Source organism: Myiozetetes cayanensis, unplaced genomic scaffold, assembly GCF_022539395.1.
Source record: "Myiozetetes cayanensis isolate MyiCay16 unplaced genomic scaffold, myiCay2020 scf21, whole genome shotgun sequence".
Lineage (NCBI taxonomy): Eukaryota > Metazoa > Chordata > Aves > Passeriformes > Tyrannidae > Myiozetetes > Myiozetetes cayanensis.
In genome coordinates this window covers 6,171,057-6,188,065 of record NW_026087423.1, presented here as the reverse complement: position 1 = coordinate 6,188,065, position 17,009 = coordinate 6,171,057, and the positions used below count along the sequence as shown (strand labels likewise).

General features: G+C 49.4%; 1 protein-coding gene across 3 annotated transcripts in view; it reads right to left on the bottom strand.

Annotated features, from left to right (window-relative positions):
• The window catches only part of TTC28 (tetratricopeptide repeat domain 28), a 122,076-nt gene that overhangs the window by 28,619 nt on the left and 76,448 nt on the right, over positions 1-17,009 (bottom strand). For all 3 annotated transcript variants that reach the window (XM_050318420.1, XM_050318421.1, XM_050318422.1), the window contains 5 exons: positions 7,703-8,210; positions 2,760-4,101; positions 1,901-2,424; positions 362-471; positions 21-150 (listed from right to left, as the gene is read on the bottom strand). In XM_050318420.1, the coding sequence (XP_050174377.1) occupies positions 21-150; positions 362-471; positions 1,901-2,424; positions 2,760-4,101; positions 7,703-8,210 (2,614 nt within the window). The remainder of the gene's footprint in view (positions 1-20; positions 151-361; positions 472-1,900; positions 2,425-2,759; positions 4,102-7,702; positions 8,211-17,009) is intronic.

Sequence of the window (17,009 nt, the reverse complement as noted above, 5' to 3'; positions counted from 1 at the left end):
CATCTGAAGGCATCTCTTACCCAGACTGACAAGCACCCGCTGCAGGGCCTGATAGGAGGATGTCTGCAGGTCGAAGAGTGACAGCTTGTAATCCGTGCTCAGCTGCACCTCGTGTCGGATGGTTTCAAACAGTGCGGAGGCCCGGTAGAGCTGGGAGAGAAAACAGCCACAGTGAATTCCTGACAGCACAAAGCACTGGCTGGGGAAGCAGGAGGATCCAGGGCCAGAATTCCCTCCAGCAGGGGAGGTCTGGCTCAGACCCTTCCCGGGATGCACCACACATTTCCTTCCTTAAGGACAGGAATGACCCAAAGGGCTTGGATGCCACAAGCCCTTCAGCACAGAGCAGACGCCGGTATACCTGGTGCTGGGACTCCTCCAGGTTCCCACTTGCCCAGAGGGAGAGGCCAAGGCCATGACGGATTTTTGCTTCATCTTCTCTGCGTCCCAGCTGTTCTGCCAGTCTCAGTCCTGAAAAGGAGTCAGTGAGAGAGTGCCAGGGGGAAGAAGAGGCTGTGGCAGCCTGGCAGGCTGAGGCCTCAGTCCCATAGGGCTCCTGTGCAGGGACAGCCATGGAGCTGCCCAGGCTGGGATGTCAAACAGGACAGGGACAGCACCAGGACAGCAAGCAGGACAGTGCCAGTGCCAGGCAGATGCTGCCGGCCCTCGCATCAGCACCAGCCTGAGAGGTGCTGATGTCTCTCAGTGAGACAGACATTTCCATGGACCAAGACCACCCTAAGCAAAGTTAAGGTGCTATCCCCTGAGATACACCCAGTAAGCCCCTATTAGGACTTCTAAACTCTAAAAGCCACACAAACAAACAAAATCACACTGAGCTGCCAAACACTGCCTCAAAAGATGCCTCTTTACACATTACTGGCTTGTTTCCTATCAGCTCTCCCCAGCCTTCTGGCAGGCTCTGCATGGCTCATGTGCTGAGCCAGAGCACAGGGTTGCTGACAACAGGGACACCTCCTCTGAGGCACCTCAGGTTTCCCCTGCCTGGGGAGCAGGGGCCTGGCTGTCACCACGCTGCTCAGCATTCCCAGGCTTTGCAGGAATTCTGTGGCACACCAGGAGAAGGAGTTATGTTTATTTCTCCCCTTCCAACAACATATTGGAATCCTGCCAAGGTCAGTTTCAGGAAAACCAGACTAACTGATGTAATTAATCCTTCTGCCTCCAGCTTCGTACACTCATCTGCTCCATCAGAGACCACACCTTGATCAGCTGGAACCCCCTGAAGTGGCACAACTGCCAGGCCAGCACTGACACGGCGCTCAGCAGTGGCAGATGGCTTCTGGACACCTTGGGCTGAACCTCTCTCATCTCCCTATCAAACACCATTTGTTTTCACTCACAGTTTAGAGGACACTCACCCACCTGGTCTCACTCCCAGGTGAACACAGGTGGCTACTAGCAAGGCATACATCTGTTTGAGTTCGAGACCTCTCAGGATCTCAGGACCTCTCACAATCAGAGGGATCCCCTGCAGTTTTCCCCGAGTCAGTTCCTGGAATGCAATGCTGTCTGTAGAGAAGTTTTACACCTTCCAGGCTCAGGCACAAATGAGCTTTACACAGAGACTCTGCCAAGTGGAGTCTAGACTCATGCTCTGAGGCAGCTGAGATGCCTCCAGGAAGGCACAGATCATGCTTTGTCTACAGGACAGCAGGAAGGCTCCAGTGGAGATGGCATGCTGACCATAACAGCACTCGGAGAGCCACTCACAGCAGGAGCTATGGATGTCTGCAAGAGCTTCTGCATCAAAGGCCACTAACAAACACATCTTCTTAGTGCCATGCTCACAGTACTTCATCTCTCCACGTCTTCAGGTCTCCCTTCCACCCCTTCGACCCCACCACTGCATGCTCTGTCGTGTAACTAAGCCTCTTACCTTCCTGCAGATACATCACAGCCTGAGAGTAGTTCTGTAAAGCATGGTGAGTCCTCCCCAGGCTGCTGTAAGACACAGTTTTTGCTACAAGGTCATTCATTTGTGCTGCAATGCTGAGGTGCTGCTCCTGATAAACCACCGCCCTCTCGTAGGTGCCCAGGGACTCGTAGGTCAGGCCCAGGTTGCCGTAGGCCCGGCCTTGGCCAGCGGGGTTGTTGGTCTCCTCAGCGATCTGCAGGTCCAGCTGGTGGTACTGCAGGGCGGTCTCGTACTCGCCCATCTGCTGGTAGACCCCGCCCAGGCCACAGGCAGCGTCGCTCTCCAGGGCTCGGTCCTTCATCTCCCGAGCGATGTTCAGCTGCCGCTCCAGGCAGGAGATGGCTTGCTCATAGTTTCCCAGCTGGCTGTGCAGGCTGCCCAGCTCCCCATAGGCCTGGGCTTTGTTAAATGCCTCCCCCAGCTCATGTGCCACTACAAGCCTCTTCTCAAAGCACACCAGAGCCTGCTGCAAACTTCCCATAGCCCTACAAGGGAAGAAAACAGCAGTGTTTATTTTTCCAGTATTTCCTTGAGAGAACACGTTTTGTTGTTTCCCCTGGAGGCCAGCTCAAACCTTTCAGAGATGAACGCTCCCACAGGAGACATCCCCACCACCGTCAAATCAACAGTGCTCCTCCTGCCACCCCATAAACCTTTCCTCTTCTCCGCACAGAGCAACATCAGCTCCATTATTTGAGCTGGCAGCACAGCCTTTAGCACCCAGAGACTCTAATTCGCTCCTGTGCCACATCTCTGTGCCTGTGTGCAACAGCCACCAAACACTCCCCGTCAGTAACACACTGCATCCACCTGTACTTACCTGTGCCCACTGCCCAAGCCTCGGTAGGCCTTTGCCTGATCTTGCATACGGTTCAAGCTTTGAGCCACAGACAGGTACTGTTCATAATACTTTATAGCTTCCTCAAAATCTCCCAGAGCCTCATAACAATCTCCCAGGTTCCCATAGGCTCGACCCCGATCTAACACGGATTCATTCCCACTGAGCTGCTGCAGCATGGCCAGCTGCTGTTCGAAGTAGCCAATCGCTTCCTCCATGACATTCATGTTCATCTTGGTAATGCCCATGTTACCGTAGACTTGCGCTTCGATGCTGGGGTCCTTTAACTTCTGCCCCAGCTCCAGCTGTTCTTCGTAGCACTTGAAGGCCATGGTGTACTTCCCAAGTGACATGTAAACTGCAGCAAGGTGACCATGTGCTCTGCATTCACCCGGCATATCCCCCAGCTCCTGATACACCTCCAGCTCCTGTGTGTGGTAACCTAAAGCCTTGTCACACTTCTGTACCATCCTGTATGCAGAGCCCAAGGCTGCATAGGCACTGGCTTCCAGTCTCCTGTCTTTAACATGATGGGCTAAGCTCAACTGCTGCTCATAAAATTTTATTGCACCGTGTACGTCTTTTTTACAGACAAAAATATCCCCCAAGTTCCCCAGGGCTCGGAATTTGGCCTGGGAATTGTTCAGAGACTGTGCCAGGGACAAGAGGTACTTTTGACACTCCTCTGCTTTGCTGAAGTCCATCAGGGCTTTGAAGGCCAGGCCCAGGTTGCAATAGGCCTTGGCTTGGCTCAGCTTGTCATGCAGATCCTTTGCTAAGGCAAGATCCTGCTCGTAGTACTTAACAGCTTCCTCATAGTTCCCGAGGCAATAATGGGCATAGCCGAGGTTGTGGCAAACTTTCCCCTCCCCTTCCATGTCCTGCAGCTCTGGGGACAAGCGCAGGTACTGCTCGTAGTATGGGGCCGCCTGCACGTACTCTCCCCGCGAGCAGTGGAAGTTGCCCAAATTGCTGAGGGCCCGCGCTTCGCTCTGGATGTCCCGCAGCTCCCGCGCAATGTTGAGATGATTTTGGTAGTGCTGCAGGGCACGGTCATGGGCACCCAGCGCCTGATAGGCAACCGCCAAGTTCCCATGTGTGGACGCCTGAGAGGCACGGTCGTTGACTTCCATGGAAATCTGCAGCTCCTGCCGATGGTACTTGACAGCCTGGTCGTACATGCCGAGAGCGTTGTAAGCGTTGCCCATGTTGCCGTAGGCCCGGCCCTGGGCCGCGTAATCGCTCAGCTCCTGCGCTATGGACAGGTGTGTCTTGTGCAGCCGCAGCGCGGTGTCGTAGTCACCTTTCATCTGGTGAATGATTCCTGAGAAACAACAGAAAGGAGCTCAAAGAACACACTCCCCTGCACTAACCCTCTGGAGCACTCTGAACACCTGGACTCCTGGCAGCCCAGCCCTTTCCCTGGCTCTCCACTCCAGGGAGCCTCATCCCCTTCCCCACAGCACCAGGCCAGATGTGGCCCTGGCACAACTGACAGGGCACAGCCCTTCCAAATAAACTGCCTCTTTGCTTCTAACAGGAAAATCCAGGGAAAGGTTTTATGTTATACATGAAGCACACATTCACCACAACAACTGGACAGTTTGGCCTTATAAAATTGCCTTTTTTTTTTCCATCAGTGATACCTGGTGCCTCCAGAGCTCAAACTCAAACAGTGAGCAAGACAGCATTTGCAGCTGCTTTTCAATTTCAGTCGAATCATCTTGCCCTTGTTATGAGACATGGGAACAGGCGCTCTGAATCTGCTGATGGTACCACCTACGCTTCAAATAAACTGTGCTAACAACGCTCGTGGCTGCTTTGCAAACACTCGTGAACAGGCCTGGAGGTGCAGGAGCCACAGAAGCAGGCCCTGCAAATGTTTTCTGACATTAACTGCAAAAGCTTCAAGAGAAGATTTCTGGCATCTTTGGGCAACATGGTGAGCCCATGAAGACAGGTACAGAAGTTCTTTTGGAACTGCAAAGAGGCAGCACCAAGAGATTTTAAACTGTGTTCTATTAATAATGTGCAGTGTCCTCTCTCCACTGCAATGGGAACTGCAGAGGCTGGAAAGCCATGTCTCCACATGGAGCCTGGGTGTTTGGAAACACCAGATGCTTTGCAAAGACTGACAACCTGAGACTTCTGGTTAAACTCCACATCTCCTCATTGTGAAGGGCTGATAGCTTGTGCCTCCCCCTCAGTCCATCACCTGCTGCTCACCGTGTCCCAGAGCACAGTGTATGTCCCTGCAGAGCCCTGCAGCAGCTGGGCTCCATTACAGCCCATGTCTGCCCTGCTCAGTGCTGGAGAGTACACTTAAGGGTGCTTTCCATCTACATCAGGGAGACGCAAACAGAAAATGTCTGTTGCTTCAGCAAAGAGGCCAACTCTAACATTCTGGCCTGGAAACACACAATTTAGATACATTTTTTTTGCCTGTCAGCATGGCGATTTTGACGAGGTTTTGTTTTGCATGTGGATTAGATGAAAGAGACAATTAAGACTTTTTAATTGGTACTGGATGCATTTTAAACAACAGTAATAGTCTCAACAAGAACTGCATGTTCTCTTTCTCCAGCATAACTTAACTCTGACAGAGAAGACGAAAAATACAGCCAAATAACAGCTGAAACGTGAGACCCCGCACTCAGACGCCAGGAGAACTATTCTAACACAAAGTGGGGAGTGGCTGAGTCAGCATACCAACTGAAAATTATACTTAGGCTGAAATCCAACACAGAAAAACATTCTGTGCAGCACCAAAACTCTTTTTTCTTAACAAAAATTTCTGGAATTACATGATGAAAGCATCATTAAATCCAAAGCTGCTGTTAAGATTAATTATGACATTAAGATGAATTTTCTGGTCCCAACTTGACTGAGTTTAAGACAGTGAGAATTTAAGCTGCATGCAGGAACCATGAAGGTTGAGGAACAAGAGCAAGTTGTTTCCTTTCGCAGCAACTTGTTTTGTTCTGGGATGAGGCAAAGCAAACCCAGCAAGCCACAGCACCGTGAGTGCCAGCACTGACAGCAAACTGCTCAGCTCAGCTTATCTCAAGTTTTCTGTACCAGTTTGCCAGGTTTTTTTCTGATGCTGACTAGCACAGAGACAGACTACACTGCACATACAGGCAATCAGGAGAAACACTACAGCAGCTGAACCAGGCTCTTCCTTCTGGCAAACAAGCTGTGGTCTGCCCAGGGGCATAGAGATCACAGAAAAAGGACAAGAAGACATGGAAAACCCAAGATGGCTCATCAGCACACTAATGCAGGGAACTAAAACATAACCCAGTGACAGCTTCCACTTCCCCAGACTGCATTTCCTCAGTTTTTTGGATTTGCTCAGAAAGAATTGAGGCAATTCTCCAGAAAGCAGCAAGTGCTTCGGAAGGGAGGTGGATGAAAGTGCTTCTGGTCCCTGGAGGTTTGTCAGCGCTGCTCAAAGCATGTCCACCCCATTTTACAGGCACTCACGGCCAGCACATCATGCCATCTCCCAGGAACTGTGTCACCAAAACAGCCTGCATACTCTGCTCGGCCTCCTCTGGAAACCAAACACAGTAAGTTAAGCTTCACAGCAAGAGGAGCTTTCCCTTAGTCCTGACTGAGGACACTTCCATCACCCCACCATGGAGCCAGCATTTATACCTCACCCTGTCCCTGCCTGGAAAACCCAAGTTCCTGTTCCACTATCCCTGGCACAGACTAGTGCATCTCTCATGCCTCTGCATTCCCCCAAGACAGGCCCCACCCTGAAGCAGAGATGGGGGATGTAGTTTGTGCTTTGCTGTTCATGCAAAGCCTCCTTCCCCAGCCCTACTGCCTGTTCGATGCTCTTACACTTAAGGAAACTTTGTCAATGCTCGCTGCTCTATCATGCTAAGCTGCCCACCAGAACTTCTGCCCCACAAACCTATTCTGCCTCACAAATCTGCCCCAATTTATGTAAAGGAGGAGATTTGCAACACTAATTAAAAAGCTGGGACGCTTTTATTTTCCCCAGTTCCCCTTATCTTCTTTTTCAGCTCCTGAAGACTCAGCTACTAAGAGAAATTAAGTAATTCATCAAGCTCTTTTCAATTACCTGCTGTTGATAACATCAGAGTACAATTAGCATCTACAAATGAACCAAGTGCCAACTGCCAAGTAGAAACAGGAGCTAATTTACCGCGTGGGGCAGCCTGCAAGAGCTGGGATTCAGGGACTGCCAGCAAACACTTAGTTTGTTATCCCAGCACCAGCCCTGCTCTGCCATTCCCAGCCAGCTGAGAACACATCCTGAATGACAGCTGGAGCATCGGCAGCACAACTGCCACAGCCATGGCAGAGATGGAAACGTACCCTTGGTCGCTCCCACATCTGGCACTGTGAAGCAGCAGCAGGAATGGGCTTCACTTGGATGTAAGTCAGTCCCTCCCAGCCTACCAGCAGCATGCCTTAGGAGAACAGAAGACTCCTACGCTCCAGTATTTCAATATGTATATTCTGAAAACAAATTCAGTTAGGATTTGACCCATATGTCTCCCAGCTTACAAGGCAGCAATATATCGATGTATCCAGCTGACAAACTTCCAAAGAAAGGGCCAGGTAACAAACCGTGTCACTACTTGCATTAGTGCAAGAATTACATTTATTTCTGACTCCTGAAGAGCTCCTCAAATGCAGTTTATCTTTTCATTTCCCTTTTGCTGTGAGTTTGTGCTTTCTAGTGCCTTTTTAAGGAATTTAATAATTGAACATGGAATACATTACAGCAGCACGCAATCTGCCAAGGGCCTGTTTAATTTATTAAGGCAGTCTGATGAAACTGGGGTGACTAAGAAGACAGCACACAGCAGACCTCCTGCATCCTGGCAGCAGCTCTGATAGTCTCGGCATTCCCTGACAAATTCTGCTCCATGTCAGGGCCTTACCTAGATTGGAGGAGGCTCTGCCTTCAGCAGCTCGGTCCTGCAGGCTCTCAGCAATGTGCAACTGCTCTTCATGGTACTGCTTAGCCCTCTCCAGGTCCTGCATACATCTAGCTGCGTGGCCCAGGCCAGCATAAGCTCGCATCTCAATGGACTTCTCAGCCAGCTCCTGGGCCAACTCCAACACGTAGTTGTGGTAGGACATGGCTTTGTCAAAGTTCCTGCGGTAGTGGTAAGCACTGCCCAGGTTGCTGTAGGCTCGAGCTTCCTCCCGCTTGTTCCCCAGCTCCTTGGCGATCTTCAGATGTTGTTCGTGGCACTGCACTGCGTTTTCGAAATCCCCCATTGCAATGTACACTGCTCCCATGTTGCCCAGCTCCCGCGCCTCAGAGAGCTCGTCTTTGGACTGCTTGGCGAGGAGGACACACTGCTTGTGGCTGGCCAGCGCATTTGGGTAGTCCCCGATGGCCGTGTACACGTGGCCCAGACTGCTCAGAGCCGAGGACGCTGCCTGCGGGGGTAAGAGAGGCAGCGTTAAGTACAAGCGTTCATGGAAACGAGTTAGATGGCCCCAGTCGTAGAAATCAAAACCACAAGAGGCCATGGTGAACAAAGAATGTGACTGCCAGCTAGAAAACCTACTCTCTGCAGTTCTAAACCCTTCAGGGCAGCTAAGGTGGAGGCAACAGGAACAGATGGGGTTGACTCGGGAGGGCATGCCTTGGGTTACCTCTTTCTCTGAAGTGTGCAGTGTGTGTGTGTAGCTGGCAGAGGGGAAGGATGGAAACATGCAGAGAACACTGAGAGGATGGAGAGAGTGATCTCTGCAGAAAACTGCACTCCGGGACCAACCCCAGCTGTCCACAAAGCAGTGCCTCCCCCACAGACAGCCACACCTCAGGTCACCTCTCATGGTTACTGTAACACCCACGCCAGGTCCTGCTAACTCAACAAACCATCCTGTATATGGCAGCTCTTAGGAAAGTAGATAAATAATGACAGTCACCTGCAGAGAACACTGCAAACAAATGCCTGCTCTGTCCACTCTTCACGCCATGAGTTCACATCAAAGCACTAGACTGCTGTGGACTGAGGCCAAAGCAGTACCAGAGAGACAGCAGCAGAATGCACAACTGGACATAGCCACGCTGCAGGACGAGCCACCACGAGAATCCTGCAGTCTCTTCTCTCCAAGCTAAACAGCCATTGAATACCTGCTGCTGAAAAATACCTGCTACTGACACGCTTACAGCCATTACTTAGCTGGGAGGAGAGAAATACCTATGCAGCTTATCTTGAAGTACCAGTAGGCCATTGCAGTCACCAACATCCTCAGGTGCCTCTGCTTGGCCATGCACACCATGCTCCAAAGAGCACAGTTCTCATTGTGCAGCATCAGGGTCCTGAGCCCCACACAGCCTTGGGACTGCAGCAAAGACAACAGCATTTCAGCAGCTGGAGCCTCTGTCCCTTGGGCACATCCTACCTAAATACAGCTCCTTGAAAACCCGAGTTCTTACCACCAAAAACCAGCTGTACTTAACAAGACAAATTATCTGAGAATCATATTCTTTTGCCCACTGCATCTCTTTGGACACAGGCCTGCCTTCCACCTGGCAGAGCCAGAGCACCCAGCCAGGCAGCAGGGCAAGGAGCCAAGGGCAGGGATGTGTTCCTCCTGCCCAACACACAGCTGCTGCCTCAGCAAGGCTGTTTGCTCCAGTGTCCTGACCCTGACTCCTCTGTGATTCCTCCACGTGCACTTCCTTTGCTATCCAGCTGCTGCTGTGACCCAATTCCAAGCCTCCAGAAAGGAGCTGTCAGGGTGAGGGCAGCAGCCGGCCGAGGGCTGCAGCTCCCTGTGGGCAGCACTGGCCCCAGCCCCTCCTCGGCGCAGGCTGGACCAGCTGCTCCCAGTGCAGACACGGGCAGAGCTGGGGAGGGGGTCCTGCTCCATACTGGTCAGACTGGCCCAGCCTCAGGGCGCTTTGGCCCTGGGCCGGCTCTTGAGCAGCGCAGTGATGTAACTTCTTGGCTGACACCAGGAGGGAAAGCTCTTACAGGGTGTGAGGGGATCTGTTTGGAGGCTGCTACAAAACCAACATAAAAATTGCTGCTCTGAATTTCAATCCATTTTTACAAAAATCTTCAAGAATAGTAATATACACAGAGTACTGAGTCATTTGCAACCTTGCTAGGGAAAAGAAAAACTGAAAGAAACAGATACATGCAGCCACCTTGCTCAAGCCCAGACCAAAATATTGGCCCACTACAGGCCCCAAGGTGCATCGGAGCTCCCTTCGTTCTGCTGGTGAGCAATGAGCCTGCTGCTCTGGAACAAACCAGCAGCACCACCCGCAAAGTCAAATCTGGCACAATGCAATCAGAACTGATCCAGCCTCAAATAGTTCTGAAAGACTGGCCACCAGCAGCAGGAGCACTTCTGGTATTAATGGGAAGAGAATGGAAACGTCTTTCTGGAAAAAAAACGAGTCAGGGAAATCTGGTGTCTCCTGAGGCTGCTAAAACAAAAAAAGTGGACATCCATGCATGCAGATTGCTGAGGAGATGAGCTCTGGCAAAGAGCCATCAGGCAGAGACTTGGATGATGTTAATGGGCTATGGCTGGAGAAAAGAGGCATAAATGGAAAGCAGCAGATCTCAGATTGTCTGTGCACAAGAAAAACTTGACAGAAACAGAGACTGCTCATACTGCACATGGGAAGAAATCTTCAGGATATCTCCTAGAATGGGAAGCAGATGATAGGAATTCAAAATTTGTGAGCCTGGAAATGTTTATTCCCAGGACTCCTAATCCCTTTGCTCCAGAGCATGCCCAGGCTCACAGTAAAGACCTAGAATGAAGGGTGCAAGCTTGGCAACCATTCTCGGGGCATGCAAAGACACTTGGCTCACATGCCTGAGTGCCCAGGACTGGATCGTCCAAACCAGGATGTGGGATGAGGACAAGTGAAGCAGAAAAGAAAAAAAAGCAGAAGGAGAAAAAAAAAAGAGAAACAGAAAATGAACAGTGAAGGGTTGACAAAAAATAGCCCAACTTGATTAGAAAGCTGGGGTTGTTTTCAGACTCGGCTGTGGCTCATACAGACAGCTAGAAAAAGCAGGAAGGCCACCTCTACCCTCTGATGTGTCCTTCACTCCAACACTCCTCACGTTTTATTCTGCAGCAGCTTCCACTGTTACCTGATCTGAGAGCAGCACTTCTCAATCCTTTTGGAGTCTGCATGAGCAGAGCCCTGTGGCACTTCTGGCTTTCCCAGGCTGGGGGTGGTTCTCATGTGCAGCAGCAATCTTCCAGCAAGATAACCATCAGTGTTCTCTGTGCTCTGGGGGCAGTCGGGGAGCTTGCCCTTACAGCAGTGTTTAAGAACAATTTGGTGATAACATCTCCTGGGGGACTCCAAAGGCTCACTTCAGGGGGTTAGGAATAGGATTCCAGAAGATAAATTCATCACTGTATATTTAATAAAATTCCCACAAAACAGGATCCAGTGGGAACCCCAAGTGAGTCACACACTGAGCCAAGAGGGATGGGGTGTTCCCACGCCACTGGCAGAAGAGGCCCAACATGGTGGGGAGAGCACAAGGCTGACACATGTGAAACACACCCCAGCTCTGCTAGCATAGACCTCTGCTTGGTAGCAGGGTGATGGGAGACTACAGCTCCATACTAGGGGGGGTTGCATTAGCAAACAAAGAAAATCAATGCTTTATATATCTGACAAAGACAAATTTTACAGTGGGGGTTGCTTACACCTCCAATTAAGCAATTTATCACTATAATAGAAAGCAGATTCTTCTGCCACTGAGCTGAGGCACAGCAGGGAGCTCTGAAACAGGTTCCTAAGTGCTCTCTTTTTCTCAGGAGCAACAGCCAGCTCAGGTTTTTCAGATGAATAAGGCAGTCTGATGTTAAGCAGATGTGCATCACAGAATGACCACTAATAGGGACCTGGTGACTTGGAGAGATGCCTTCCTCAGGTATTTCGCTCTTGCCAGAGAATGGTCATTTCCCAATCATGTTATTACATTTAAACAAGTCTTCACCTGACTGAACAGCCTGCTTAAATAAGAACACTCTATAATCATTCTAAAATAGGCAAGGTGAAAATGCTTAGCCTGGTATCTCACTCTAAAGTAGCCATAATCCCCAAACACAGACACCAGTCAGGACTGATCAGAGATCGAACATGCCCTTGCATGCTGTTTCTCTCTACCTCCCCTCTCCCTCTGGGCATGGGGTAACAGTAGCTTGACCCTGAAGATGCAGTGGAACTGTATCCAGCAGATCAGCTATGTGTATTCATCACAGCTGTACTGGGAACAGGAACGCTTCTATTAAGCCTCATCATCACTTACTCAGAATCCACTAGATTTCCACAGTCTGGCTTGGAGAACTACTGATTTATGCACTAACACAAGTCTTACACCCAAATACAGCAGGTGCCCCATCAAAATTCCCACTTGTCCTCTCCTCCCTCAAAGGCGAGGCTGATGTGCCAGTGCCACATCCAGCTTTTCCCTTTGCATGCCATGCTTTTGAAAACAGGAAAAGAAGGAGCAGGCAGTATCCTCCTCTTGTACATGATCTGTATGCAGAAAGAAGGAATGGATTTGCTTTTAGGTAACTAGTTCCTGGGTGAAAAAAATACACTGAAATCAATACCCCTGTCAAATCCAATTTATTTGTAGAAGGCCTCAGTCTTTTACATAGACGCTATCAAAGAACAATCCCAAAAAAGCCAAAGCCATGGAACAGAAGCACTAGTATGTGAAAGCCTGGAAGGAGCTTGTAACTACTCCTAACTGAAAGGGAAATAACCAGGAATTAATGACACAATAGCGAGACTCAAAATATACAGCAGGAAGAGATGACCCCAGTCCCCACTTGATTAATGAGTAAAATCCACAGCTCTGCAGGTGTCAGAGACCTGCTGCTCATGATAGAGGCTGCCATGGGCTGTGCTAACAATCACACTCCCAGCCCTCTCTGTCTGTACTTGCACAGGAAAATGGCAGTGTTTCAAAGGACTTCTCATTCTCCCTGTTCCATGGTAAAAGCATCACACAAAGTACATGAATCCAGGCAAATCTGAACAGCACCACTGCTCGACTGCCAAGCCATTCACAGTCAGCATTCTTCCTGAAACCAAAGGCTTCAAAGGGAACACTGACTTTCAGGGTCTCGTTTGGAGATCAAAATAATGCTGCTCCACTGGAAAATCCATTGACTCCACCTCCTCCATTACTGTTTAGGAGCAAGGTGTCCAGTTCTGCCTAGAACACCCATAAAAGCAAACCTGAGCTAATCCCTTAACAGAACTGCAAACAGTTTTGATGGAAAGCAGAAACAGCGACTACCCCACATCATTTCTTAAGAATAAATCTGCCTGTCGCTCATACTGACCAGGCTGTTCACATTCTCTGTGGGAGCTGGAGGAACACCCCTCACCATGCAGTGCTGGGGACCCAGGGGAGGGGGCTGCCTTTCTGGGTGGGCTCTGCAGTGCTCCACTCATTCCACAAAGAAGTCACACAAAATACACCAGCTCAGGAACAGTTTAAAGGAGACCTCAGCATCAAACCTGAGCATCACCTGGGGTTCACGTATCTTCAACCCAAGTAGCCCAAATTTGGTCGCTTTCTGAACATAGCCTAAAAGGCTCCTGTGTGCAATAACTTAATGGAGGAGAGCTGACTTGACATGTTTAGTGGTGATGTAAGAAAAGAAGCTCTCATTTAAAACCACAAGCTGCTCTGACATGGTGACACTGAAGAGTGACTCATGCCCTGGTCTAAGTTAGTCCTGAAGAATAAGCCAGCAAGTCACAAACTTGGATCTCACAGGTCCCAGAGCAGCACTTTGTGCAGGCAAACAAAACTCCAACTCCTACAGCAGCATATCCTTGCTACTCTTTTTCATAAGCTGGACACCTCTCACTGCAGACTCAATATAGGGTAGAAAGCCTCAGCTGAGGTGGGCCTCTGGAAACCCAGAGAGTGCTGCTCCCGGAGCCACAGCTCTTGCACGAGGTTTCTGCTTCATTTCTGTTACTGCAGCCAGGTCCAGGCTTCAGCAGCGTGCTGGGGTTTGCAGTCACTGTGAGAGGAAAGTAAAACCAGAAGACTGCATTTTTTTCAGCTAAAATCCATGTGCTGTGGAGGTCAAATGGGGACACTTAAAGGAGATCCTCAGGAAGTATTACATTTCCCTCTTGAGTCACAAGTCCAAACAAAACAAAGCATATGGCCTTTTAGTGCATTCCCAAATTTCCTGCACTGGTGAGATTTCCCTTTGTTCTGCTTAATCCTATCACATTTGAACCAGACTAACCTATATGAATACAATCAAGATGACTCTAAAAAAACTCCTAAAGACAGAAAGAGAAAGGTGAAAAATTTATACTCTCATACATATCCAATTGCTGATGGTCAGCTACAAAGGCTGATCACATCACTGAACTCATCCTCTAGGCCATGCACGTGATTCAGTGTGAGCTGTAATGCAGCACTAGTGCCCTGGAGGACCCCTAATTCCCAAATGAACTCATATGGAAAGTGTTCTCCGAGCAGCTGGCACTCGGCCTTCGTCCAGAGACACTAATTTCTTAACAAAAGCTCTCAAGTAGTTTCCCAACTCTTCTCTTAAAAAAGCTCACAAAGAGGAATCTCTTTGCTGTTTGATACACCCTAAAGTCATCATTCCTGAACTTGTATTAGCAGTGGCTGCATTAGCCACTAGTACAGGTTAGCAATTAGTAAAGTACTCCTCAATCTGTTACTTACTTCCAGTAAGATGTGATAAAGCCATAAGAAATAAGGTATATTTCTCCTCTTACTCCTTGTAAATTCTCCTCTTACTCCTTCCTGTTCATATTGCTAAAGGCAGCAGATAACCCACTTTTGGTAGACAGAATATGTAATAAATTATTTTGAAGCCATGGCTTCACTACAGAAGAGGAAAAGAGCCAGAAAAATGCAGAAAGCAAGTGCCTTGTCTGCTGGTTTTCTGCAGAGCTCTGATGCTTATTGCAGCAAACACTACTTTCCTCCTTTTGCCTCCACAGCCTGTCTCTGACATCTTAGTCAATGTTTTCATGCATGACAAACTGCTTTAGCCTGAAGACTATTTCCAGTTCCCATTTGTGAGGTATTTATATCCTGTCCTCATTTTACAGATTGTTTGCAAACATAACAAAGTAACTGCAGCCTCAAGATTTTCAGATTTTTCCTTTCCGAAAAATGTGGCAGCCCCAGGGCCAGATCATCTCTTCATACAGCCAAGTGCCACACACATCCCACGGGCAGGGACACTGCAGTGGGCTCCCTCGAGCTGCAGCTCATGAATGGACGGGATTCTCCACACTCCATCTGAGACTGACGAGAAGGAGCACAACTGAGGAGACAAGTGACCAGCTGAGGGATCACTTCAGGATTTACAGTGAAAAAGAGACAAAGTTTACCCTGTGAGAAATTCTATTTTAAAACACCTGAAAGCCACTTGGATGCAATGGAAAACGTCAACTGCTAGGCAAGCGAATCCATACAAAGCTAAATTCTGCAGAGACCAGCAGAGTGACCGACCAGCCCATCCCACAGGGCACACAAGAGAGGCCACAGGCCCTTTTTTGCTGGGCTTCAATGAGCTGGTGCCTACTGAAGCCTTCCAGGATGTCCTGAGCCATGCCAAGCCAAGAGAAGGCACAGCACAGGGTACTGCCATGCCACTGAAGCCAGGCAGCTCAGGTATGGCTGCAGGGACTCAATTGGTAACAATGAGAAGCCTGCCCTCACCTTCTACACCAGCCTGAACAGGTACAGGACAGGGAGGCTCACCACCCTCTCTGGAAGCAAAGGACCAGGGTTTCTCACAGTCCCACTGTAGAGGGTTATGCTCTTTTCCAGGTGTTTTCCTGGCCTTCTCCACCACAGATCCCACAGGTCCTATTTCAGGAAGAATGAAGTCCTCCTGAAGAACAGCTGTGCCACTTCCAACTCAGTCTGTGTTCCTGCCTTTTTCTTATCTAACTGAGCAGAACAGAAAAAAAACCAAAACACATTCTGTTGCTCCAAACCACAATTGACACAAGTTCAGGGAAAATGCTGAATATCCTTACAGGTCTGCTATCAACTGAAGATGTGGCTTGACAGACAAAGCAGGGCAGGCAGGACACCTGGAAAGCATTTCCCCTTCCCCTCAGGAAGGGGTAGAAAACCTTGGCTTTACAGAATTTACAGATTTCATTAGAAAGGAATGATCTATCTTTCCTTCTGCATCTCCTTCTGGAAACAAGGTGAAATTTGATCTTTGACTTGCACAGCAAGGAGCTGCAGTTTACCAAATGTGGGAGCTTTATGCCGAGTTTCATTGCTTTGAAGGGGACTGGGAAAAACTACCAGAACTGCAAACCTAAATAACCAGCGGTGGCTGAGCTGCTCACAAAGTATGTTCAGACACTTGCAGAATCTGCAAATTTCCGACTGAATCCAGCCAGGAATTATGTCTGTCCCAGTAACCATATTCCCCAACACTCCTCCTCCAGAGATGCACAGTGGCCAGTGGTCCCTGCCAGCTCCACGGCAATGCCCTCTGCAGCAAGAGCACCCAGACAGTTTCTGGAGTCTCCTGGGCTGCGAGCCCATGGTTTCTTTTTACAACAGGAATTTCTGCATTCTGATGTTTCCCCTGCCACACAAGAACCTTCACAGATATGCCAGAGCAAGGTGACAAAGAAAACCCACCAAAGTCTGCTTAATAAACACCTTTCTTCTATGCCGCTTAACCACCCATTCTAATAATCATCCTCATCATGCCCTTCTCCTGCAAACAGTCAGCCTTTCTGAACAAAATCTGCTGAAGCTGGAAACATGAACTCTGCCTTACATCTGCAACTGTTTAAAAAAGCATCTTGTGACAGTAAAACCCGGCTCATCAGTTACTGAGCATACCTGCTTGCTGCAGAGAATTCCCAGAGCCGCATATGCTCATGGAGATGTCCAGAGGAAGCAGCCCCAGACACAAAAGGTCAGTAATAAGAGCCACAGCAGGTCTGCACCTATTCCTCCCACAAACAGCTACTTCTAGAGGGAGGTGGGGGGAAATCCCTTTAAAGCTGGGCCAAGAATGATTGCTGCAAGCTGTTGGGCACCACGAGCCAACCCAGGGGCAAGATGGCACTGACAGTCTGTCAGTCTGTCCTTCGCTCTCTGCCTTTCCCTCATCCACAATCCTGAGAAGAGGGGCAGCTGGAAATAGCCTTGAGGCACTTGGCTGCATCTTCACTCCAGT